Here is a 27,710-nt window from a genome sequence, read left to right on the forward strand (position 1 = left end):
GGACAGGGGACGGAAGGCACACTGGTGCACTTATGCACGCCCCTTAGTGACCTCTTAGGAATCGGAAGAGGTCAACAATGAATATAGTCTAAGAGGAAAGTTTTGGGGGTTAGGTGATGATACTACAGTCTGGTAGTGAGATCCATGCATCAACTACTCCGTTACTAAAGTTGTATTTCCTGCAGTCGAGTTGGAGGTCTTCTAGTCCAACTCTCTGCTCATGCTCAATAATTTTCATTCTTAACAAGTTGTTGAAATAGATATATAAAAAATCTATAACACAAGGCATTTCAAGCTTGAAGAATGTATTCCGAAAAAATTAGGAAGAGTCTGCAAATAAAGCCAAGAGTTCTGGCTGCATTTAATATGAAAGATTTATAAAATATACTTTATAAAATATAAAATAATATTAACAATATTATTTGTTTCAATACCTTTACATTACTTGAAAAAAGAATAAAGCATGCATGGCAAAAAACACATCCTTACCACCACCCATTTTGTATGTATGTCATAAAAACAGGGTGCATTATATTGTGTGTTTGCCAGTTTGATCTTGCAGGGACAGCACTGTGGGTATCTTATTTTTCCATTAAACAAAACTTGTTTAATGCTTAAATTTCTTTATTATAGTGCACCATTTTCAATTTGTTTGGTTTAATTTTTTATCCTGTCTTTAATATTCAATCAACTTAGGCTTCCCTCTGTTTCCTCAATATCTAAAATCCATTGCTAGATAGGTTTATACAGTACCATGCTTTTGCAAGTATTTGTGGATATGGCATGATAACAAATAACAAATCAGTTATTTTAATTCTACCTCTGTTTTCTAAATATAGGGCTAGATCAACTGTGTGCTTCAAATAATACATTTTAATTAGCCTATCCATCCAGAAAATATCCTTTGAATGTATGCTTTTAAAAGGTCTTCCATCAACCCCAGTTGGCTTATTTGTCTTTCTTTTCTTCATATTTTCCTTCTATACAAACAGCAAAGCATGGCTGAATCCTTGCCTAATGCTGCTTTTTAATGACAGTATCATTTCCTGGTAGCTGGATTACTCAGGACATTTAAAAAGGAGGAGTTTACCAAAAGACAACTTCATCACTATGAACAGCAGGGATATAACATAAATATTGACTTATCTTTGAGAACACCAACATGAGAAACTAGAAAATTGCAGAGGAAATTGTAGAGTTCTGTCACCAGCTGTTTCATTATGAAATTACTTTTACTCAAAGCAGCCGATAAGGGAAAAAAGTGCTTGTATTTTATTCTTTTATTTTTATTTTTTTTAAATACTTTTTTTAAATGAAAAATGCAACAAAGTTCAAAGAAAAAAACATAATGCATAATTTTAGCAATAGTTTCAGATGGATTTGAGATAAGATTTTGCAAATAATTATAAAAAACCTTCCCCTGGGATAACTGAAAATTGAATGAAAATCACCTGGTGTTTTCAGACTTGTCAATTCAGTGATTCCTAATACCTGAAAACAGTTAACTATTTCCAAAAGTGGTTAAAAAAGGAATTATGTAAACTGAGTGTCCTTTTGAAAGTACAGACTATAGTTTGAACAAAATGGCTTTTGCATAGCTGTCTTCAGTTCATCATTTCTTCCTTGGAAGACCTGTTGTTTCCCATATTTCTGTAGATATTCAATCAGGTTCTCTAGCCTTCTGATTTTGTAAAGGTCTAACTTCAATCTTCCAATTCTTCTTGTCAATAGGGAATATCTTCCAAGGAATCTTGGATGTTAACATTCTCACTGGATTGAATTTCAATATTCGTCTACTATGTTTATTTGATCTTCCTTACAGTAGTTGTATCTATTCATCTCTTATAGACTGATTTATGGTCAGAATACCCTGAATCTGGAGAGTTTTTCAAAAACTTCCTTTGTTGCTCAAAATCTGTTACCCTCTTTAATATTTTTACAGATATTATTGTGAATAGTGCACCTTGCCTCTTCTAACAAGTTCTTTTAAAATTCCTTATTCATTTCCTTTGTGAGATCTTTCTCTTTTCACTTTGGCTTCTCTTCTTTTGAACTTTTGCACTCTCCTTTCATCTTGACATTTTACAATTTTTTAAAATTTCATTTCACAATCCCTCTGGTTCCCTGCCATTGAGGTCCAGGACTTCAAAGATATTCCTGATATTTCCCTTTGCAAATGCTGGAGAAATGCTCAAAATCGTATCATGGAAAGTGTTGCCTTTCTCTCTCTCTCTCTTTCCTTTATACTGAATCAGAGTTGTGTTTAACCTTGGGTGGGGGCTTGGGTGGGTGTGGCCCAGGTAGGCATGGCCAGCTTGACATCACTTCTGTTAGGGGCGCCTGTGGTGGCCAGCAAAAGTGGACTTCCAATCTCTGTTTTCAGCTGGGACAGCCTCCTGCAACTCTTTGCCAGTTGAAATGGAGCTCAGGAGAGCCGCATGGAGATTGGGAGCCCATTTTTGCTGGCAGAGGCACTGTGGACCGGTCCAGGGCATCCTCACAGGCCAGATCTAAGCACCCCATGGGCAAGATGTATCCTGTGGGCCTTGAGTTTGACGGCCCCTATCCTAAGTAAACCAGACAGGAAACATGATTAGATGACTAAACCTATTTTATTGTAAGGCTACAGAAGCAGAATCTTCAAGTCTGAAGGCACATATGTCCTGCTGCTCTTTTAACTGCTTGATCCACTAGAGTGGGTCCTTTCTAAGTTTCTTGCTCCAATCGTAGCCATTGGGACAAAGGTGGGTTCCAGTTTTCTTCGCTGCATGTTCGTTCAGATGTGAAACACATGTGTACATTGTGCATGCATGCACAGTGCTAAAAACACAGCATGCAAAGAAGCAAAAAACAAGGTGGCGCAGCCTATGGTGCCACCGAGACAGCCAGTTTGAGCATGGCAGGCCTGGGTTGCTGTCAGTTCCAGCACCCAAGCTGCCAAGTTACTACTAGTTCTATAGAACTGGTCCAAACTGGGAGGAACCTACTTCTGCATTGGGAGCTCCTACCTCTTTTGTATAATTGTTTCCCAGGCAGCATCTTTTCCCCCATTCCCCAGGTTTATTCCCACAATCCATTACATGGATTACCAAGACAATACAAAAAAAAGGAAGAAATATAGAATATTAGATATAAGTTTTCGTAGATTTTAGATATTAGATTATATTAGATATAATTATAATTATGTCTAAATATAAAATTATATTAGATATAATTTTCTACTTTTAAAAATTAATGTGATGTAATAACAAGTCTTTATACAGTATTGTTAGGACCTCTGCAAGAATAATTGTTTTCATTCTATCTTCTTTGTAGCATCCAACCTCTGCTGGTTGTGAATAGAAAGCATGCCACTGGTGCTTTTGTCTCCAATTCCTAAAAGCTGGCAAGTAATTGGCTGATACTTAAATAACATCTTATTGTATCTTGTTTATAAAGAGCTAAATATGCAATATGTAACATACAATTATAGCATGTTACGTAAAACACACAATAACAATATGCAATCTGGGATCTGCAGACAGAAGAAAAACCTAAAATTTATACAAAATAGGAAGAATCAAAGATGTAAAATAATGGCACCCTATATGTTAACTGCAAGGAATCCTGCCGTTGCTGATTCTAAACCCAGAAATTAAGTTAACTTAATTTAAGTTAATACTGTTGCTGCAAAAGTGGTGTTAAAAGTTGTCACTTAGCAATAAGCAGCCTGCTGCATTTTGTACCAATTGCAGTTTACAAATCATATTTAAAAGCCACACCACCTTAAGTCAGTGGAGAATAGATCTTAAATAATCTTAGTCTTAAAGTTGCCAAGGTTGCAAAACACTGGTCTAAAGCAACAAGGACATGAAGGACCATTGCTTCAAATAAAATGCATTTGATGCACCAAACAAAGCTGGACAAAGGCTGCTCTAACCATGACTTCCAGCTGATGGGAGCTGAAGAACATCTCATATTGTAGATCCTATCCTTGGTGGGACTTCCCTCCCTTCTAGGGAGCTGCGAGAGAGAGAGAGACAGATCAATTTTGGACAAACAGCCCTTTTAACTGCATTTTCTCCTATAACTAAAAAGTACACAGTTATAATGCACCTAAGGTTTCAATATCATTGTCAAAGTTACTTAGGTTCTTTAAAAAGACACAAGTGCCTTTAAGCAAGGCCCTAATGCCCTAATGTTTGCTTTTAATTTAGAGCTTTTGTGGTTTTACTGAGGCATTAAAACCATTTAAGAAGTTGTGGAGAAGCCTGGGCCTTTGAAATGACTTTCACAGGAAGCTGAGATTAGTCCATTTTAAATTATATCTCAGATTGCAGGACTCAGGATCTAAACAACAAGCAAACTGTAAGTGGTATGTTGCTATTTTTGTCATAATACTGAGAAATCGCCGAGTCTCCGGAGATGGGCGGCATACAAATCTAACAAATTAAATTAAATTAAATTAAACTCTACAGTATTTTGAAATATCTAATGCAAACATTTTAATTGTAGAACTTATATAGTTTTATTCAACTATTTCCTCTGTATGAGGAGAAAAATTTGAAAACCTGATTCTATTGCATTCCAAAAATTCAAAGCCAGTTTTAGACTAAAATATCACAATATTAAAATCATAAACTATGAAATAAGGCCTGTTTGATAGTTCCTAACAAAGAAGTATCATTACCTAAAATGTTGACAAATAATGACAAATAGGAATAGTATATTATTTCAAAATAATTATCTTTCGACATGGAATGAAATTTAAAAAGACCTATTGCTAAGATGTGAGAAACAACAATTGTCATTGTTGGTTGGAATTTCTGTAGTAAAAATGAATGTTCTGTCTAGAATGATGTCAGACAATGCTATTTTGGCAGTTGATGCATCCTTTAAACAATGGCAAAAAGACATCTAAGTGTCAGGCCGATGCCAGAATGCTTGGAGGTTTTGGCCTGCCACATTATGCTATGTTTTTTTGGAATGTTTCTTGCTGTGGCAACTTGAGCGGTGTGTGGCTGCATGCATGACACATTACTTTTTGGTTCTCAAGGTCAGCATATGACCAGAAGCTGCTGGGAGTTGCAGGATACGCTGGCAGAAGATGTATGGTTCATGTGATGGGCTTGTGGGAGGAGATGCAAGGAAATGAACTCTTACTCGGATGGAGATACCCTCGTAACTTTAGATTCGGGTTTCTCCAGTTGTGCTAACACAGCCCTGTTAATAAATTGGAACTTTGAAGAAGGTGATGCCTTGGACTCTGATTTATTTCTCGGATGTTATTTCGAATGCTGACACTAAGTTTGTATGGTAAGGGGAAAAGCCATGAGTTAAATATAACGAATTATAAAATGTGTTTACAAAAGGAAAGAAGAGGATTGAGTCAGTCATTTTGTCTCAGTTCACAATATCAGGCTCAGGTGATACGTTGGCCAGTTGATCCATTGGATCAGCACATGGTTGATCTGAAGGGGGAAAAAGTGGATCCTGAATTTGAGGAAAATGCTAGGGAGAAAAAAATGGTATTTCAGTATATACTGTGTTCTGTCTGGGTCACTCCAGAAGCCAATACCAACCCAAAAAGAGAAGCCAGACACACTGGTAAAAGGCAAAGGCCGTTTTATAAAATTCAAGAAAAACACAGGTAACAGAAAATGTCCTTACAAACAGGAAAATGCTGTATCTTCAGATATATCCACGAAGGCAAAAGTCCATGCAGCAATACAGAATTCTTGCTGCCAAGCCGAGGCAGTAGATAGCAGACCTACACCTCCCACGGGTCTTCCAAAGCTGCTGGGCCACAAGCCAGGAACAGAGACGCCGAGAAACAAGACAGGATAACACAACTCCACACTGATAACACTTCACATGGCTTCAAGGGCTTGCCTGCCTTTTAAACCCTGCTAAGGAGGACCACACCCAAACCCAGCTGTTCCTAATTCAGTGCTGATAATACTTCTTTAATTGCTCCTTTCTTTGATCTGACCATCTCTGTCGCATGTCAATGACGGCTTGAGCTTCATCACCTAATGACTTCAAACTACTGGCTGGGGAGAGCCCCCCCCCCCCCCGGGGCTCTCATGCTGTTCTCCTTCATCCCATTCCTGACTTTCCTCTCCCCCGTCCGACTGTTCAGCCCCCTCATCTTCGCTGTCATCCTCCTCCGGGCATGGAGCCAGCAGAGACAAAGCCGGTCCCTGAGCAGCCTCAGGCTGAACCACAACATACTGCATCAAAAGTAGATTTACAGATAGGAATCAGTGCATGTACGCTAGCTGCAGGAAAAAAAATGTGAAGAGAATCTGCTGTAGAAGCCTAAAAAAAGTAAAAGATAAAATAAAATAAAACATGAACCCCCCCCCCTTGATTTCTATGATCTCCTAGCAGTGGATCAAAAGATAGAAGGTTCTGGACCTAAGATAATAGAATAGAACTTCCAAATCTGCTATTTGTTTTGGGTTGAAAACAAAACACATTTTTCATTTTGTGCATAACTCTACTATATAATTTTCTTGGCAGCAGCGTAGAAGTAGTTTACTCCTGATTTCTTTCTAATGTTATTTCAACTTTTCTATTTAGTCTACTGCTTTGGGCATCCCCACCAATCTTCTATTCAGGTATTAACTAGATCTTTCTGCAGTCACACAAAATCACTCACGTTTTGCCTCCTGCCTAGTCTAATCTAGTCAGCACTTGGATTTTCTGCAGATTTTTTTGGCTTCTGTCTTTTATTATCAGTAGTTTGAGAATACGTACAGCAAATGAGCAGAATACTGGAAGAGATTCATCAACAGCAAATAAAGTAGCATACATAACTTTTTGGAGAGCTTGCTTATTTACTATTTACAATATAAATTAAGAGAGACCTCCAAGAGCCCATCCAGACTTCATGATGTAAGGGGTTTAGGCTTACCTAAGATCTGTGCAAATAATCCATAACTGACATATACTTAGTTTTGCTATTGCAGAGATTTTTATATTATATTTGATAATAGCAAATCCAGAAATAGTTATCACTTTATAAAGAATACTAGAGTTCTTGCATTTAAATATTTTTATTTATTCGACTTCGACGTCTATGCTGCCCAATCCCGCCCAATTTTAAACTTTTAACCACATAACAACTGCTTTTTTCCTATTTCCATGTTAAAAATACAAGCTAACTAAAAATCGGTTAGTGTCCCATCAGATTAAATCTAAATGAGTGTGTTTCTCCCTCCTTCCTTTCAAACTGCTGACGTACCTCAATCTGTGAATCTTAGGTAATACTTGCTGAGGTACTTGAAGGCAGACTTAGACAATTACCATATTTTATAAGCATTTAAAAGATTTGGGCCTTGAAGCAAAATACTGTTTACTGAAGAATGAATATGCCCTTATGCTTAATACAACCAACTATGTTTGAACACAAATGTTCTGGATACAAGCCACCAGTGGACTCTGGGAAGGGTTTATAGGTATGAGATAGCATCAAACTCCTATCTTTATTTCATTACTTAAAGCTCTTTATTATGCTTTAAAACAAAAACAAAAATGCAAGTTTCAACAGAGAAATATTATTACAAATTTTAAAATATTTACCTATTACAGTATTTAGTCCCTATCATTACATGTGTGTTCCTGGCCATTCTAACAAGATATATTCTATTAAATGTAAATTTAATGTCAGTGTCAGAGTTGTGCCATTTTTTTAATTGCCAAGAATCTAGATTGCTATTTTTGGTTTGGTTGCTGAAATGCAGCTTTTATAATTATTGGAATAGTAAAATTCATGAAATTGCTAAATGGATTTATAAAGCATTATTTCTGAAGGATCCCCCACTCCCAGACAATGCCACTGATGCTTATAGTTTTGTTTTTTTAAGTACTGTATATATGGAAAAACTTAAAATGATCAATGGAAAGGCCTACCTGGCCAGATGCTAGGCAACTATATTATCCATGGATCAAAGAATGGAAGCAGCAACAAGCAAATAAATAAATCTATAGGTATATCTTAAGCTAACCTTTCTCATAATTCAATGAATAATCCACAAATGAGTGGGTCTATTCATAAACCTAATTTTAAAACCATTCTTATAAAACAATTATTCATGTTGACCTCAAACCTTATTATATTAAAGATAAGTGATATGTAAACCCTTCACCATGTTAGTTTAGGGATTGGGGGTGGAGTTTTTCATTTTCCAACAGAAAGTTGGTTTCAAGTCATTTGCAGACAGTTACCAAATACTGTAGTTATTATTTGTTTGTTTGTTTATTTATTTATTTATTCCAATACATAATACACATTGAAGAGAATAGATATGTATTAATATAACTAAAGAAACGAATAGAAGAAAAGATATAAAAGTATAGGTGAACAAATTTGAAAGGAAGAAAAGATAAATGAGATAAGGAGAGACAATTGGACAGTGGACGGAAGGCACACTGGTGCACTTATGCACGCCCCTTACTGACCTCTAAGGAACCTGGAGAGGTCAATCATGGATAGTCTAAGGGAAAAATGTTGGGGGTTAGGGGTTGACACTACTGAGTCAGGTAATGAGTTCCATGCTTCGACAACTCGGTTGCTGAAGTCATATTTTTTACAGTCAAGTTTGGAGCGGTTAATATTAAGTTTAACAAAGGCCACAGCCTTTGTTAAACGTAAACCTCATTCTCAGATATACATGTTCTAAACACTATATTTTAACTAATCCCAACAGTCACCTCTCAACAGTGTCTATTCTTCAAATAAGAGAATGCTGCAGAGTAAGCATTTCCTTCATTTTCTTCTTTATAAGCTTTCCTTTCCCCCCCTTTAATATGTGACAGGTTTGACTTCTTTTTTGGTTTTGTTCTGGAAATGTAGCTAACAAAGCCCTCATTGTTTCAGACAGGTGTGAAACTGAAACTGATTCACAGCCAACAAGCTGGTATCAGAGCCAGCTTTTTAGTTAAAAACATGCACCAGCTATCTAGAAATACCAACGCAGCCAGTCATAGATCCAACAACTTAACACACACATATACACACTGCCACCACCGCCACCAGCACCAATCAAATGATGAGGTGCCAGCCAATCATTGACATCTTCAACAGATTTGTACAGACTGTAAAGATTAGACTCTGGCTGTTTGGGTTAATGGTAGCATCCCCCCCCCTTCTGAAGATGAGTGACTAGGTAAAAAAAACTAGTTGAGACACATTTTTATTGGTCCTATCTTGTCTCATTTAATCTTTTATGAGTCTCTTTCATAAACAGGTATGGCAGAAAGGGTTTAAGGTCTGTTAAAATAACATTCATTCAGGTCTATATTCAAATTTTGGGCTTAGGCCCAACAAGAACTAATTAAACAAAGAAATGAAAAAAAAAATCACTTTATTAAGCTAAAGAGTCAATTTGATGCAGACTAGAAACTGGGAGACTTTGAGTTCTAATCACCCTTAGGCATGAAGCCAGCTAGTGACTTTGGATGATTCACCCTAGGAAGGAGACAATAGCAAAGCTCCTTCAAAAATATTGCCAAGAAAATTGCAGGGCAGTTGCCAGGAGTCAGTACTAACTCAAAAGCACATATACATAAAAAGCTATACAATAAGTAACGGCACATAAAATAACAACAACACTTAGATCACTTCGAAAGGCCAATTCTACATTCTAAACATTGTCTAGCTCAAGTCTAAGTAAGGTAATTGATCACCCTCTGATTCAAAAACATAAACTTGAAAAACAACTCTTGGGGAAATAAGTGATTGGCCTTCCATACCTCTGGGACCACCTGCTGCTGCACGAGTCCCAGCAACCGATTAGGCCCCACATAGTTGGCATTCTCCGGGTCCCGTCGACGAAACAATGCCATCTGGCATGACCCAGGGAAGAGCCTTCTCTGTGGCGGCCCTGGTCCTCTGGAATCAGCTCCTCCCCGGAAATTAGGACTGCCCCCACCCTTCTTGCCTTTCGCAAACTTTTGAAAACTCATCTATGTTGCCAGGCATGGAGGAATTGATATATATATCCTTAGCTGCCTTTGATTTTATGGATGGTGTGTTTAGGCTGTATGACTGTTTTTAATAGGGGTTTTTAAAAGACTGTTTTAACATTGGATTTGTATATGATGTTTTATTGTTGTGAGCCGCTCCGAGTCCTCGGAGAGGGGCGGCATACAAATCTAATAAATTATTATTATTATTATATGTTGCCATTCCCTTTGCTGAAATATGAATGAAACCAATAAAGGAGAATATTTGTAGCTCAGGGTTGAAACGAGGGCTCCTGGGTGCTCTTGGAGCTTGGCTGTTTTCTTGCAAATGTTTCATTACCCATTTCATTACTTGGTTGTTTTCTTGCAGGTGTTTCATTGCAGACATTTCATTACCCAACCTAGGTAACCTTATCAGCACTGATGATGTTACCAAGTTTGGGTAATAAAACATCTGCAAGAAAATGACCAAGCTCAGAGACCAGCAAGGCTTCTAGCATGAATGAAAGTCCCAAATGTGCTTTCTTGTGAAACCATCCAGGAATGTTATGACTCTAAACTAATCCATCCACCACATCAGACATTAACTGAGTGGTCTAATTTGAATTAAATATGTAGATAAGGAGCAGAAAGTGGGGGTGGAGTCTGCCTGGTGGCTGATTAGTAGATACAGGAAAAACACATTATTCTGGATCGTGTGGAGGGTCATAGGACACAGTACAGACTAACAGTACAGACTAACTCCAATGGAAGTGGAAGTGGCTATGGAAGTGGCTCCAATAAATTGAAAACAAAGAAGCTCAAACAGTCTGGTTTGGTACAGCAACCAAGCAGGACCTGTACAGACTCGAGTGGATGGTCAAAACTGCAGAAAGAATAATTGCAACCAGCTCACCTTCCACTAACGACCTCACACCCTAGAGGGGTCTACAGATATCCTTTTTCCTTCAGGATGGTGCAAGAGGGTGCAAGACAATTGGACACAGGGACAGCTTTTACCATCACTCTGCTGAACACCTAATTCTTTCAGTTGACAGAATATAATGAATACTAAGTTCTGCTTAACGTGTGTGTGTATAGAGCGTGGTTGTGGTATTATTTATTCTTTTATTACCTTTCATTTCCCACTTCTACTGGTTGCACATTTTTAGTATTATAATTGTAATAGTAAAAGTCAAGGTCATTATTGCTTATTTTCTCCTTTATTTTGCATTGGAGACAAATTCCTTCGGTATCTAACCACACTTATCTAACCACACTTTCTTGGGTGTCTAACCACAAATAAAGTATTCATTCTTTTCTATGATAAAGTATTCTATGCAACAACAGAATACCTACCGGAAGTCTTTTATTGTTATATATTCTTATATCTGTATTGTGAAGCATTAATTCTTTACAGCTAAGTTCTTTCTTAAAGATAATACCACAAAGATAAAATATATTTTCATTACGTTGCTCAGGAAATATTGTGGGAAATATGTGTACGTGATGCTTTATATACATACGGTTGAGTCCAACAAAATATGACCAGATTCAAAAGAGCACATGGACATTCATTCTCATATGAATCTTCACCCCAATTTTTGGTAACATACTTTCTTATTACTTTCAAGCAATAGGTTGCAGGGAAGGTAGCTCTTCAGAAGATAATATCTTGAAAAGGAAAATTAAATTAAGCATATCATGCACAGGGACTAGTAGTCTAAGCACTGAGATTCAATTTTCCTTCTTTCTTTTCAAGATATAAGTTTTCCAAGTTGCCTTTTTATTTAGTAAGCCTAACTTCAGAACAGAAGGGGGGGGGGGGGGAAAGCAACGAGATAAGGACTTTGTACAAACATGGAAAGAATTAAACATGCACATACACCTCCCAAAGGTTTATTTTCTTTTCTTTAACTCAAAGTTTGAGAGCCTAGTGTCCATAAACTCTGAAAAATTAATCTTTTCTGATAATTCTAGTTCTTATCAAGAGCTTAGAGAAATCATGAAAGTATATCACTGTAGTTTGTAGGTTGTTCTAGGCAAGATGGTTTTCTGAAAAGGTAGTAGTGTCAGGTCTGGTAAATTGTGGCTTCAAGAGTTTCAGTTAATATTCATATACACTCACTTTTCTTCCAAAGTCTTTCAGTTTCAATTTTCAAATCCTGATATCTTGTTACTTATTGCATTTGTTGCTGTTATTAGTTCTTCAACTTAACAGGTAATTTGTTGTCACTTTCTCTAGTGCAGTGACTTTCAACCTTTTTTGAGCCGCGGCACATTTTTTACATTTACGAAACCCTGGGGCACATTGAGCAGGGGGGGGGGCACTAAAAAAAAGTTTGGACAAAAAAATTCTCTCTCTCTTCCTCCCTTTCGCATTATTTCTCTCTCCCTCCCTCTTTCTCTCCCTCTTTCTTTCTCTCTCTCTCCATCCCTCTTTCTTTCTCTTCCTTCCTTCCTCTTTTTTGCTCTCTCTCTCCCTTCCTACCTCCCTCTATGTCTTTCTCTCTCTCTCCTTCCTTCCCTGTTTCTCTCTCTCTCTTGCTTTCTCTATCTCTCTCTTGTTCTCTTTCTCTCTTGCTTTCTCTCTCTCTCTCTCTTTCTTTCTCTCTTCCTTTTTTTCTCTCTCTGAGCTTCGCGGCACACCTGACCATGTCTCGCGGCACACTGGTTGAAAAACACTGCTCTAGTGAAAGAGGTGATTCATGTGTTTCCCAATAGCAGAACAACATGCCCACTGCTGTGTGGTTTGATGACATGAGATTCAAGAATGCAAGTAGCAAGAAAGTGTCATATAAATATGGAGGCATGTAAACAGGTTACAATATCTGAAAAGTGAAAGGAGATATATAGAGAAGTGTGAAGGTGGGTGTACCCATGAGTATATGTGCTTGGTCTGTCTATGTTTTCTCTATCTCTCTATCATCTCTCTAATCTTCTAGAGTTTACAAGCCAAAACAAATATATTCAAACTATTCAGTATATCTAAATATATTAAACCTAATGATAAAAATCGAACAGATATATTTCGACACCAGAACAATGTGAAGCATTCCAAAGGGTTAGCATGCAAACAAATTAACCGGACTACTAATGTGGGCAACCCACTACCCATACCCCATTATCTTCCTCGGAGACCTCAACCTACCACATATTAACTGGACCATAAATGAATGTACCATGGAATCCATCCATTCTAGTATATATAACACTGTCACCTGTCTGAGACTCGACCAACTAGTAACTAACAATACTACACTAGATAACTGTCTGGATCTCATCTTCTGCAACAGCAAAAGTGCAATATATGGCTTACAAATAAAAGAACCATTTTCCAACAGTGACCACAGCATGATAAACTTCAGTCTCAACCTAAGCCACACTAAGATCCACCCAAATAATGTGACACCCAAATTCAATTTCAAAAAAGCGAACTATGAACTAATTGAAGCCCATCTCTCAACATTAAACTGGCAAACTCTATTCTCTGACTGCAACACTAATGATGACCTCTACAACACATTCTTGCTCGAAATGAAAATAATTATCAGACTTCACATACCTCTAACATCTACCACAAACAAGAAAAATATCTCTCTGGTGGAAAAACAAAAAAGGACAAGTAGCCAACTTCAAAAGCCGATATAAAAGCATATGCAATCAAATAAAAGCAGAAAGTCTCAACTACCACACCAAATCTAATTTGAGCCTTCTACAACTTTGTCAACAACAAACTCAAGGACTCTAGACCTATCCCACCTCTCAAAGGACCCAACAACAAAGAATACCACAATGACTCATCCAAAGCTAACCTCCACAACTGATTCTTTGGTTCTGTCTTTATTAACAGTAATGGCTCATCCTCCAATTTAATCAATCGCACCTCAAACTCTCTCAACAACCTAACCCAAATAGATTTCACTGAAGACCATGTTGAAAAAGCATTACGTGACCTTAAACTTCTTATGAGTCGGACCAGACGGTCTATGTGCATACTTCCTAAAAAAGCTCTCTTCTGCTATAGCTGAACCACTAAGCATAATTTTCGAAAAATCCTTCAGAACCAGCACACTTCCCAAGCTATGGTCGAAAGCAATAGCCATCCTGATCTTCAAAAACGGAGACCCCTGTCTTGTTGATACATGATCTAAGTATTGCCCACAAGGTCATATGCTGCAACGTCCTGCCTGTCAACGACTACTTCAGCTTCAACCACAACAACAGAAGAGCACACAACAGATTCAAACTTAATATTAACTGCTCCAAACTTGACTGTAAAAAATACGACTTTAGTAATCGAGTTGTTGAAGCATGGAACTCATTACCAGACTCCGTAGTGTCATCTCCTAACCCACAACATTTTACCCTTAGACTATCCACGGTTGACCTCTCCAGATTCCGAAGAGATCAGTAAGGGGCGTGCATAAGTAAACTAGTGTGCCTTCCATCCCCTGTCCTATTGTTTCTCTTATATCTCCTATATATTTTCTTCTATTCCTATATCCTTTCTCTATTCTTTCATTGATATATTTTATTCCTATATCTTCTCTTCTATTCTTTCTCTGGTATATTTTGCTATGAGTATATCCTCTATAACCTTCATTGCATATTGGAATGAATGAATGAATGAATGAATGAATGAATGAATGAATGAATGAATGAATAAATGAATAAATGAATAAATAGCATGAATAAATAAGCCCTTTTGAAGACACTGAGGCAATATGAAGCACCCATTTCCTCCAGAAGGTCATCTTCTACTTGTCTGCACCTGCTCAGCTGCTTTGTTGGCAGCCCTAGAAATATTGACTCTGCAAGCACTTGCATAGGCAACATAACTAGGCAAAGACTTTGAAGCAGCTGCACTGAGCTCTGCATGAGCTGCAGCTGCCTTAGCCCTTCAAGGAGAACATTATGATTACACCAACACGCTTTGTGAAGTGGAGTGGTCCTTTGAATGCTTTCAATATCTCTAGTACACACACAAACACATTCTCCTTTCTTCCATTATAGGAACTCAACTATATGGTTTCATTGCAATTCCATTAGAACTTTGTTTTAATGTAGTCAGCTGTTTTAAAAGTATTTTCAAGTTTTAAAAATATATATTTTACAACAGATCTTATGACTAATTTGCAATTTAAGTCACAGAATCAGCTTTGTTTTTGAGGCCTGAAGAGCACTGTCAGTCCCAGTCTGTCTCTAACGGTTTTGGAGACAGGCATCAATTATACATCAGCAGATGGTAAACTACCAGTTGACTTGTTGACTTGCTTATTCCTAATGCAGACAGAGATCCACTTGAACAAAAAATATGTGTCACCAAAATCACTCTGGTTTTGGCTTTCGATCCACCTATTTTGAACTTCATTCAACTTTAATGTCAACATGCTCCATTTGGGAATAAACACCATTCCCAATGACAGCTGGAAGGGCTTCACAATACTCATAGCACACTGTATATCATTGTTTTTAAAAAAAATCTTTTATATAGAAAAATCTTTCCAACTGCTTTCATGTACAAGAGATTGTATCGGATTGATTTATCTTTTCTCCATATTTGATTTTTTGTGTCTGTCTCTGCTCCAATTTGTCTTTATCTTCCATTCAGAACGTATACAAAAGCCTCTCTGTCATCAGTACATAGACATATACATGATATAATGATGCCAAAATGCCAAAATGTTCATCATGACATCAAGGTGCAAACACCATTATTTGTATTTTGCAAATATGTACCAGGAAGGGGAACGGTTTCTCTGATACATTTTGTCACTTGCCTCTTCCTCTTTTCTCTATGCAAATACTTATAAGTCTGCATGGGCTGCTACAAACCCTGGATCATGTTTTTTTAAGCAACAGAGATTAGAGAGTAAGAGTTCATACAATACAAAACTACATGTATATGTTAGATGAAGCATATCTACAACTAATTCCTCCCTTCTTTCCTTTTTTCCTTCTTTCTTTCCACCCTCCCTTCCTCCCTGTCAAAGAAACAATATTACTAACAATATCAGTATCTCTAATATTATATCAGGACCACAACAGGTAAGATTCCCTTTCCTTTATAACTCATTAGCCCTGCAGAATCATTTCCAGCAGAATCTCCTATACAGTTTTAGTTAACCAGTAAATCACCAGAAATATTTCTATATGGAGCCAAGATTTGTGCAACCTCTGTGGTGGTGGAGTAAAATCAAGCATATTTTCTGCACAATATGATGTCTAAAACTTTTTGGGATGCACTGAATTCTTTCCAACAACATTAAAAACAGCTACATTTCATATGTGTTTTAAATATTTTATTTTCATTTATTTGTTCAATATATATAGCCTCCTATGTAACACACATGGTGTGTATTGAAATGTGATATGATATCTTTAAATCCCAAAATATATAAATCCTATCCTCTTTTCAAGCTCATGTCATCTAATCATTTCAGTTTTGTTTGGCATTAAAAACTGCAGATTCCATTTGGGAACCAGGGGTATCCCTAAATGTTCCTAACCTGTTTTCTAGATATATACCTGTTCCTTCATTTATATCTTCAACTGTTCTGAAATAGTTATATAAATCTCAAATAAGATGAAATTAGAAATTGAAAAATACTTTTACTAAACCAAAATACCTACTTAGATAAAAGGATGTCACACAAACTACCTACTCGGATAAAAAAATAGCACATGTTATTTCATTTACAAATAATAATTGACTGAATATTCTGTAATTATTTTTCAGTCATCAGTCTTTAATTGGTGAATCAGCATTCATTTAAACATTATTTATCAATCTAGCTAAAAACTAGGAAACAGAGTTTTAATTGCTCTCTAGGCATGAAAGCCTGCTGGGTACTCTCTAAATCCACAATGTCAGACTCAAATGTCAAGTTGGTTGGTCTATTCCTGTTGCAATCAATGAATCAACCTTGATAAAAAAAATCCAAACACTGCAACAGTGGGAAATATGGTAGGGGGAAAATGAAAAATGGGGCTAAATATTTTTTTTTGCTATAGCATGTCTATATTTAACATGCAATCTTGTACGTATCTACCCAAGATGTAAGCGAAATTGAGTCAATGAGAGTTATTTTTGGATAAGTAATGTAAGATTTCTCTGCCCACATTTCTGGAAAAAAATGAAATCCATGTGCCTGAATTCATCTTCCTTTTCTTTATAACTTATACTCTCCAAATAGTATAATTCTCATAGTATTAGTCGGGAACAATAGGAGCTATAATGGAATAGAATACTGTAAAGACTGTGTTTATTCAATATATTGGCTTCAATTCCAACAGATTCTTTGGAAACATCATCTTAAGTGAAACAATGAGCAAATTTGACTTTTTCCATGTTTTCCGTGAACAGCACTTCCAATGGTTTACAAAATGTTCTGGCGATCACTATGAAATGCAGCTACTGGTTGCTTTTAGAAACTAAACAAATTTAAAGTACTACAGAGGCCACAAAGCTCATAAACTGATTTTTTGGGGGGAGGGATTATATCCCATATAACTAAAGATATGCACGCCATTGAATTTGTATTAAGCTAGTGTTTGCTTTTAAGGTAAGGCATTTTTATTTAGTTATTTTTGTTATATTTACAATGGGAGGTAATAGGAGCTCTGTTATCAAACAATGAAGTGTTCTGCCAAGAAGGGGATTATAGTGATTTAAAAAAAACCTATAGAGAGAAACTGGATTTGTCAGTAAAAATGATGAGAGATTTTATATATCAGAATTTTGCAACCTACACTTTTAATCTTCCTAACAACTGACTTATTCATAGCCAGTGATGCTTCAAAAGCCAGTGAAAAAGATTAATAATGTTGGCATAAGATCTCAGTTCTGATATATCCAAACTCTCTTGAGTATGTCTGCAGTCATGTACAGTATAAGAAATACAACATTTTAGGTTATCTTTATACTGCAAGTAACCTCACATGCTTTTTCTAGCTTGGACTGAAGCATCTCTGCACTGAATAATATATTCTATTTATTTCTCCCTCTTTCTCCAAGATTTTTCTACTCTACCATGTCTACCATGATACAGTGACTTTTTTTTAACCTTATATCAGTCATGTGCTGTGGGTTAATAAGTGGGCCAAAGTGACCCTATGGGCTTCCTGCAGGAGTGTAGATTTTTGCAATGTGTTCCAAGGGCGTTGATTAGATCATATTTCTAATCAAGCCTGAAGTCTTCTGATAAATAGGAAAAAATTATAGCCACCTTTGTCTTCACTGGAGTGGGAGTTGAAATGAGTGAACAAAACAAAACAGGTGATTCCCTTCAGAGTAAACTGTGGCAAACTTTGGGTTTGAAAAGAGCAGAGGAAAACTTTCATTTTTTTTCACAGCTGCAACCTAGCAATTTCCTCAAGAAATAAACTATGTCCAATTGAGCAAGTTAGCAAGCAAGCAAAGGAGTAGTGAATAAAATTAACCTTCTTTGTTACATCTGGTATATTGTATGTGTAGATTTTAATCTGGAATGGTTATTTTAGATAACACATTGGTTAAGAAAATAAATTACATGCATTTAAGTTTTTTAAAGAAACAATCTTACTAGGAGGTCTTAGACAAGCCTCCCTCTAACTAAACTCCCATTCTAATATTGTATTTTACACTCACTAATTCTATTCCATAATGCTGTTGTAAGGATTACTAAGAAAACACATATATCAAATGCTTTAAGTACTTAATTCAGCATTATGCTGATCATGTCATATTTGGCTAGCTCTGTGGAGCTGGTTGTTTCCTTTCACAAGCCTTCAGGATGATTTGGGGATAAAAAGTATTTAAAATAATCTTATTTTGCTTAATGTATGGTAAACATCTCATTCTCTCAGTGGTGGGGCTATTTTTATTTGACCAGTTTTACTAACCTTGAAATGTCCTGCTAGGTGGCAAATAAGCACTAATTTCAGACATTCTGATTACAAGATCTGTTGTAGTCTAAATACAATACACGAGTCTTTTAAGATTATTTCCATGTACAAGGAAATATGCACACATTTACTCTTATATGCAATAAATGATTCCACATCCATAGAAAGTAAGCAAATCTGTCCTCTAAAATTGTCTTCCACCTTATAAAGGCATCATGTGGTTTATTTACGTTGTGTGCTTTATTAATATACACAAATTCATCCATTGTTATTCTTTCTTGGGTGGTTTCCTTTATCACATTATGACAGAAAACAATTAGCTAAATTGCTTTTATTGTTTTCCCTGTTTAGGTTGTAAGCTGCATAGAGTTGTTTGGAGTTTGACAGCCACTAAATTGAATGAATGAATGAATGAATGAATGAATGAATGAACGAACAAATGTGTGTTTAGGCAAAACGCATAGATCATACAATAAGAAAATAACTGATTGAGCAGGGACACCATTAGATCCAAAATCCAGGGTTGAGCCCAATTGTTTCCCACTGAAAGTTTGGACAATCCAAATGATAAACCAATGTCAGATAACAGGAGCAGCAAACACAAGGTAACCATCAAATTATAAACTGATGTGAAAAGAATGACATCTAATAAAACTGAGAAATATATCCTTTTTCTCTTATTTCTAAAGATATTTTTATTGTCAAGGAATACTCTCCTGGTCCCATATAGTGTTAGGGGATGGTTTAATGGTTTTTACTTTACATAATAATTAGTGTGTATTTGTGTGTGTGTACGTGAAAGAGAGAGCGATGGAGAGAGAGAGAGAAGTATTCAAAATAAGGTCATAAAGTTCTGAAGCTATATTGGTGTGCTAGGTAAGGAAATTGGATATAAAAGAAATTTTATTTTACCTAGTATTACTAAGATACTAAGATACTTTTAAAAGATACCACACTCATATTTGACCTGTAAAATGACAACTCAGTGATGGGAAAAAATCTTTTTACCCTGATGCCAATAAAGTATTAGAATTCTCTGTAGCTCAGAGAGGTCAAATTCGATTTCATTGAGGGCTGCATGAAGGTTGTGTCTGACCTTGGAGGGCTGGTGTGTGTGTGGCTGAGGTGAGTGTGGTCATAGTGGGTGTGGCTGGGGATGGGCATGGCCCAGGTGTGTGTTTGGCATGGACTCAAGATGCACTTCCCCCCTTCTCTTTCCACAGCACTTTACTATAACAATTTTCCTATCTCTTCTACCAGATATTACTGGGAAACATTTATTGCTTATTCTTCATACTCCACTAAATTTTTTATTTCTAAATTTATACCCTATTTTTTAATAGTAAATTGCTCTTCCAGGAAGAAAAGCTATTTATACTCTTGTATTTTTATTATTAATAATAATAAATAATATAGCATAAATAACATGAGAATACAAGATCTAAGAGCAGAAGTAAATTTCCAGGATGGTAAAGAGAAATGGCTGTCAATTATAGATTGTTGATTGTAGATTAAATGGACCTAGAGCATGTAAAATCTGGCATTAAACTACAGTATCAACATAGGAAGTTGCTTGTTTTCTATGCTGATCAGGCACTTACTTGAGGCCACATAATTTTAATCCAGTCAAATCCGGTCCTCCTGCAGTACTCTGCCGGCCAAAATAGGCTGCGCGAAAGCCCCGCTCAGCCCATTTTTGGCTGGCAGAAGCACCCTGGGCTGGTCCTTTTATATTTCTAGTCCAGCCCCACGGGCCAGATTTAAGCACCCTGTGGACCAGATTCAGCCTGTGGGCCCTCAGTTTGATACCCTTGCTCCAGCTGATACAGTGTAATTGCCTAAGAAGAAAACAGAGTTCCCAGTGAAATACATCCTTCAGATTATATCAGAAGATTTAAGAACAAAAGTGCACGAGCAAGGAGTTTTTTTTCTAATTCAATTTTCCTGAATATGTTTCTTCAGATAAAATGTTCTAAACAGCAACAAGAGACATGGTGTCTTATCCCTCCCCCCCCCTTAGTTCAGGTTTAATAGCTTGTAAATATGTACAAAAATTGTTCTTTATCTTGAAAGCGATGGTTACTATTTGATAGTTAAAAGGTCTGCACAATGTTTGTAATGACAGAAAACAGCTGGAAGGAAACCTTTTTGAGGATTTTATTCTTTACTAACAAATAATAAACAACTTCTGCAATATTATGAATGGAAGTCACTGGACAAAATCCAATGTTTCATGAATGGTGGTCTGTTCAGATCACAGTGTTTTCTCCCTTTCTTTTGCCCATCTACAATTTCTCTTCCCATGAGTTAGAAGTTTTAATATCCCAGACCAAAGTTTGAAGACATTTAGAGGACTGGAAAAGATTTTCCCTGTCTTGTTCCAATGAGGGAAATGGAAAGATTTTGGTGGTTTCCAAGAAGCATGATTTTCCACAAGTATCAGGAGCATGAAGCATAGCTATGAAAATGCCACTTTGATCCTTACTGTGCTCTATTTTCTAAAAGCAACAAATGGAAGTTGAAGGAAGAATTGCAAGGATGCAATCCATTTTTAGGATGTCATACACATTTAGGAGAACAATGTGTATTCAAATTTATTTTAACATGGTTCTATGATTTTATTTCTTTTGTTTTATTTTCATATTTATTACTTTTGTTTACTGTCATAATCAGTGAATCCTCCTGGTAGTTAGCATCATAAAAACATAAAGGATGTTACCAACATGAACATAAAAGTAATAAAGATGTTAGAATATTTTAACCAATCACCCCCAAAACACAGATATCAACAATGTACTGTTTCATAATTTTTCTCTGGAGAGTTCAGTTTTAGCAAGCTGTTAGTTTGTATTATCACAGAAAAGCACTGATTCTGGCTCCAAATTCCCCTAGCCTTTTATAAATGGATATCTCTTCTCCCACAAACAACTTATTGGATGTATCAATTCTATTTGGAGGTGATAGTCTGATTCCTGAAGTTACCTATAAGCCAAATTATGGAAAGCTTTATAGATGAGAATCAACATGATGGACACTTTTAATCATTAATAAATATACAGCTACAGTTGCATATTTATTTACAGTTGCAACTGCAATTGCAGTTTTGAGTGGTCCTTACCGACAGCTTCAAATACACTGCGTTAATCCTCGGAGAGGTGCAGCATACAAATCCAATAAGTAAATAAATAAATAATAGTCTAAATATGGTATTATTTGGGTATGAATAAGTATTGCCAGAAACCAGTGAATCAGCTAAGGCAACTGGTGCATCAGCTAATTAGGGTACCACGGCTTCCTATTGCCTATCCAGCAGTAGTTTTAAGGCTAGGGCAACAGTCCCCATCTTTCTGGCTCCACGGACCAGCAACTGCAGTGGTGGAGGGGGAAAGGTATGGTTTCCCACCCACATTTGCCACTTGCGCAAATGGAGCTTCATGTACTCACCCACTGCTTTACATGGCCTGGTTCCCAATAGGCCGCAGACCAGCCCTGGCCTGTGGAATGGGGATTGGGGACCCCTGGACTAGGGAAATGCACAAGAGGTAAACATGTTCCTTCAGGAGAGGTCCAATGCTGCACAAATTTAAAACCATTATTGACTAATTGTTATTCTGAACATCTAGAAGCGTTGTCTTGTCAACTTATTTTGTTCCATGTAGTTCACAAATCACCCTCCAGGCTTCAAGATCTCCATTACCTCTGGCTCAATCAGAGATAATCTTCAGTAGAGGAAAGATACAGGGATACATGTAGCGAATGGGTGACCTTATACAGTAGTTTCATACAAATATTAAAAAATACAGTATGAAAAAAATGAAATGAATGTTAATGTTACAAATGTGTCTTCCTTCATCGACTAGACTGTCCTGATCAGGAAGAAGCAAGACCATTGCAAAAAATAACATAAAAACCAATTCCCAACTCTTGCAAATAGCACAAAACAGTGTTTCTCAGCCTTAGCAACTTTAAGACGTGTGGACTTTAACTCCCATAATTCCCCAGCCAGTCAAGTACATCTTAAGGTTGTCAAGGTTGAGAAACACTGATCTAGAAGTTAACATAGTTGACATAGGGTAGCAATGCGACAATAGCTGTCTAGTATAGCCAAAGTCAAGTCCAGGGAAGGCATCTTGAGAAAGGAATGCTCATTCTTTCTTCAACATGATCAGAATCACTTTGCCCATTAAAGATTTCCTGAATACAGGCATATTGCCCCAGACAACTGAAGGAGCTGAGGTGTGGTATCAAGGTATCAAATTTCAGGAAACTATCCACAGGCTGAAAAAAGTTTCAGGTAATGTTACAATACATAGAAAGTAAAGGATCCAGGAAATGTGAAAAACTTAATTTGTAAAATTTTCAGAGAAGTCCCCATGGCCTGATGGTCAGCCTTTCCAATTGCTCCCAACAGAAAGCAGACCATGCTGAACAATGTTGCTGTACAATAATTGGATGATGCAATAAGGATGGAGAAGTACTAAAATGCCCTTATTACATTGAGTTGAATCAGATTCTCTTGTCTATCTCCACTGGCAATCCACATATCACTTCTATTGCTTCATCTCTGTGGGGTCCTTAGTAAATCAAGGAATTTCCCAAGATCTTCTGACAAAAGCTGCTTCAGAGCAACATGCCAAATATCTGGGTGGTTTTGTAATTCTAGAGGTCAACAGGCACTTAGTGAGTAAAGTCTACCAGATTGCTAGGAAAATTCTCAAACACCATCTGGAAGGCATCCAGATTCATAAGACATCTAAGGAAGTACTATTTTAATACACAATTTTAACATGAATTGTAATCTTCAGTAAGATCCTTTGGATAAAAGTAAAGCTATAAATACCTTTAAGTAAGTAAATCCACTAATAGCAGTGGCTCATAACCACCCATAAGACATAAGAGAAAGATGAAACCCTAGCAACAAACATAGTTTAAAAAGGGGTGGGGGAGAGTGGTTACTCATGAGAGGAATTAACATAAAATTTATTTTTGGAAAAAGCTAATATTTTAATTAATTGAAATGAAAAATTACATGCCAATGTAATTTTATTGGCAACAGTATCAATGTGGTTTGCCATTACCTTCTTCTGCGTTACTTATGAACATACTAGTCTAGCTTTCCCTGTGGAATTTCCTGTTGGTCTCTCCTCTTGGACTAAACACAAAGTACTAATTAAGTCCAACTGTCCTTAGCTTTCAGAGGTCAGTCAACATTGGTTATACTCTGTCACCACAATATTTTACATTAAAAAGATTAGTTATGAGAAGTCTGGATTAAATGTCACTATACCCTTAAAACACTGGCATTAACACTTTCTACAAGAGCCAAACAGATTTCAAAATATCTATCAGACTATGGTAACAATACTTTTAAAAAAATATTGTATATTATGCTGGCATGGTCCTTCAGTTCATGGGAACTATGATAAAGATGGATGTTTTCAACAAAAATATGATAGTAGAGACCTTGAAAACCTCTCCTAAACAAATCTTTTTGTTTTAGTTAAATGTGTGATTACCCAGCTAGCAATTTAACTTGATTTTAGTTCTCTGTACTTTTTGAGCAGACAAGAAGGGAGGATGCAAATCCTGACAAATCACTGCAGCTATAGCCATTTAACATTTACCAGTATAACCATTTACCGTAATGACTGCAGATCAGTTTTTGGTGGAGGGTTTTTGCAGATATGTGACATTCAAAAGCAATTAGGAAAGATGTCAAAAAATCCTATCAGTATTCTATGCTGTCCAATACAGCAAAAATGTCCCAATGCTGATTTTTATCTAATGATCAGAGGTAGGTTCCTAGTCCCCACAAAGGAGGCCTTTTTGCTTTTCAGTGTGTTCTTTCCCATATTTAAGTTCAATATTAGAAACATTTTGAATTTTTTTTCTTTTTTCCCCTTCTTGGCTCTGGGTATGTTTTTCCTATCGCAGTAAATAAGGTAGAATGTGTATAATTTTAGAAGAGCTGTGTGTGCGTGAGTGTACACTTCATATAGTAAATAATTTATATTTTTGTATGCCTCTGTGTATGTATGTATACTTATGGCATATGTACATAGAAATAAATAGTATATTTTGGATGTTCAGTAATAGTAAGGAAAATTGTATCTTTTTGAGGCAAGGGGAGGCCAGGCACCCTAACCCTAAGCCAAAACCTTGACGTGAGTGACATTAAGTTGGCCATCTTTAAGCCAGTCATATGACCTTTAAGCCATCCCTGGTCACATGATTGTCAAGCCACTCCTGCCTGGTCACATGGCCAGCAAGCCTGACACACAAAATAAGCCAAGGTCACAGTGTGGTAGTAAAATTTTTTGCAGCCCTTCACTGGTTCAATACATATATTTCCCCCCAATGGAAATCTAGGGAGATTGTTGCCTCCATTATTTGTACATGGGAAGATAAAAATCTACACCCTGATGTAAAATAATGTCCCATTGAATTGTAAGAGGGACCATGAGAGAGTGGGATCACATAAGAATTCAGTAAAATATATGTAAAACAATAGGTGAATATCTTGTTTATCTGTTATTGACTATTATTAACTCAATGCAATCTATGATATGAACACTCACCTTCTTATTTAGAAATCTGATCATCTTGTTTTTATAAAAATAATCTTCAAAACATTGAATTAATTAAAAATAACACTGTTGAGCTATTGTATTAAAAGTAAAAACATTAATTTCATTTTATGTAGAAATGGTTGAAACAAATATTAGATTACTCCTGATCTTTCTGAAGTGAAACAGTCTTCTAAAGAGAATTTGGAGCTGGTGATTGGAATTTGAATTTGGAAAATGAAAGACATGATAAAGTTTTCCCTACTTAATGCTCTTTAAGACTGAAAGGACTTTTCTCTAGCAAAAGTAATAGTCTGTTTTTTTCCACCCTTACTTATTACTTTGTGTATGATTTACAATACTGTAAGACTGCAATAAAATGGGATATTCTCCAGGGAGGACGGAGAATCTCATAATAATACACAAATTTAGAAATGGAAGTGGTGGGGGGATAGCTCTTAATAACATTTTGGTCCCAGGGATGACAAATATAAAGTAATCATTTTGTGAAGCAGATATTGTAGGAGGAAGGAGCAGTAGCAGCAGCAAACTTGCTTTGCCTTTTAAACATCCTGGACATTCCCTTGTGTCCATCCCACTGATAGTTCTTTATTTCTGATTTAACTTACTGTGTTGGTAAATGTTACTGCCTTGTTAAAATAAGATCCAACCTAAATCAGCTTCTACACAATACTTTTTCTTTTACAGATGTATGGAACTAAAGATATCTTTGGTCAGCTCTACACTATTAATATGTTGAAGCTGTACCCTATGATTACACATACATGTATCATATAAAACCAGGGGTGGGCTGCTGCCCAGACAGGAGGGAACGCAGTGGAGTAGCGAAAATGGAGCTCCACCCCAGAGCACCCAATTTGCCCTGAAAGAAATTGAAAGAAAATGCAGGCATTCTGCTTAAGCCATGCCCACAGTGTGGTAGTAACAAGTTTTGGTAGCCCTTCACTGTATAAAACCAACAAAAATGATAATCATCTTGAAAGGCCATCCCATATAACCAATTGCATAAAATGACTCCAACAGGCAATAGGCAACAGGATGGGAATGGAGTGGGAAGAAAATTCAGATGCTTACCCTGAATCTGACTTTGAGGCTGAGGATTAAAAGCAGTTGCGTGGTTCAAGGAAGCTCTTGGGTTAGGTGCTGAAGCTGGATGATGTGGGCTAACCCTTATAGCTGTGCGACGCAACTGTTCCAGTTCACTCAGGCGTTCTGAAAAGGACAAACTTCCAGTCTTTGTCTGCTCATCTAGTTTCTGACGATGTCCTATTGAGGAAACAATGTGGGTGGAGAGGGAAAAGGAAAAATTGTCTTATTGACATATACCACCTGAGGCTGTATATAATTATCCATTACAGCACTCAGAAAACCAATGATTGTTCCATATTATATTGATATCAAACAGTCTAACTAAAATCCTACATTTCAATGGAAGTAAAACTAATTTAAGCTGGATTGGAGTAGAAACCTTGATTTTACAGAGAAATGCCTATGTAACTACTAGTTCACATTACACATTATAATATAGTCTAACAATGACTACACATGGATATCGTACTTATCAGGTGATAACAGGCATTTAGCGATTTAAAATTTAATAAATTGTCACCTGAAATATGAGATTTTCATCTTCTATCCTCTCTATTAATTTATTTAGTCTTTGCTAAACATTAAAGAAATAAAGTAATATACTTTATGAAATACTTGTCGGTCATTATTTTTTACTCCATACATTCTGTTTTAAATTTATTTATCACAGTTTATTTATCTTCATCAGGGTAGCTTGGGAAGACTACTACTGTACTTCCAAGAGATTAGTCGCAGACAGTTTTTTTGTGAAGCTCAAGAAAACATCATAGACCTTGCTGATTCTTATGTGAAATAAATTCATTGTATTTTATTATTTTTCCCATTAGAGTTTTAACTAAAATTTAAGACTTCAAACAATCATCTGTAAAAGTTAAGCATATTCCGCAAGTCTGAGTTGCAAAAATCTAAACCTTCATTAGGGCTATACAATTTTTTTACCCAATAGAGCTGTTCTTTCACCCCCCACCCCGCCCCCCACAGGTTTTCAGGGATAAGAAGTTAGCAAAATTGGAAAAAAAATGTGGATTAAAAGCAATGTCTAATAACTGAAATTAAATTTTACAACTTGTGCTAAAGTTCTAAATTTGAGCAATGTATCTCTTCTTTGTTCTACCAGACTCTTCGGCACAGCCTGCCAAAAATAGCATTATAATGAGCTATCAATTATCTCTGGAATGAAAGGAAAGCAGGACATATCTAGAACTGGAAATGAAT

At 36.5% G+C, this 27,710-nt stretch overlaps 1 protein-coding gene across 1 annotated transcript in view; it reads right to left on the minus strand.

The window, feature by feature from the left end:
• RUNX1 (RUNX family transcription factor 1) overlaps positions 1-27,710 on the minus strand; it is a 231,632-nt gene that overhangs the window by 23,406 nt on the left and 180,516 nt on the right. Inside the window, exon 5 of the mRNA XM_070750387.1 lies at positions 26,481-26,672. Within this exon, the coding sequence (XP_070606488.1) occupies positions 26,481-26,672 (192 nt within the window). The remainder of the gene's footprint in view (positions 1-26,480; positions 26,673-27,710) is intronic.

The sequence above is a fragment of the Erythrolamprus reginae genome, chromosome 4 (assembly GCF_031021105.1).
Source record: "Erythrolamprus reginae isolate rEryReg1 chromosome 4, rEryReg1.hap1, whole genome shotgun sequence".
Taxonomy (NCBI): Eukaryota; Metazoa; Chordata; class Lepidosauria; order Squamata; family Dipsadidae; genus Erythrolamprus; species Erythrolamprus reginae.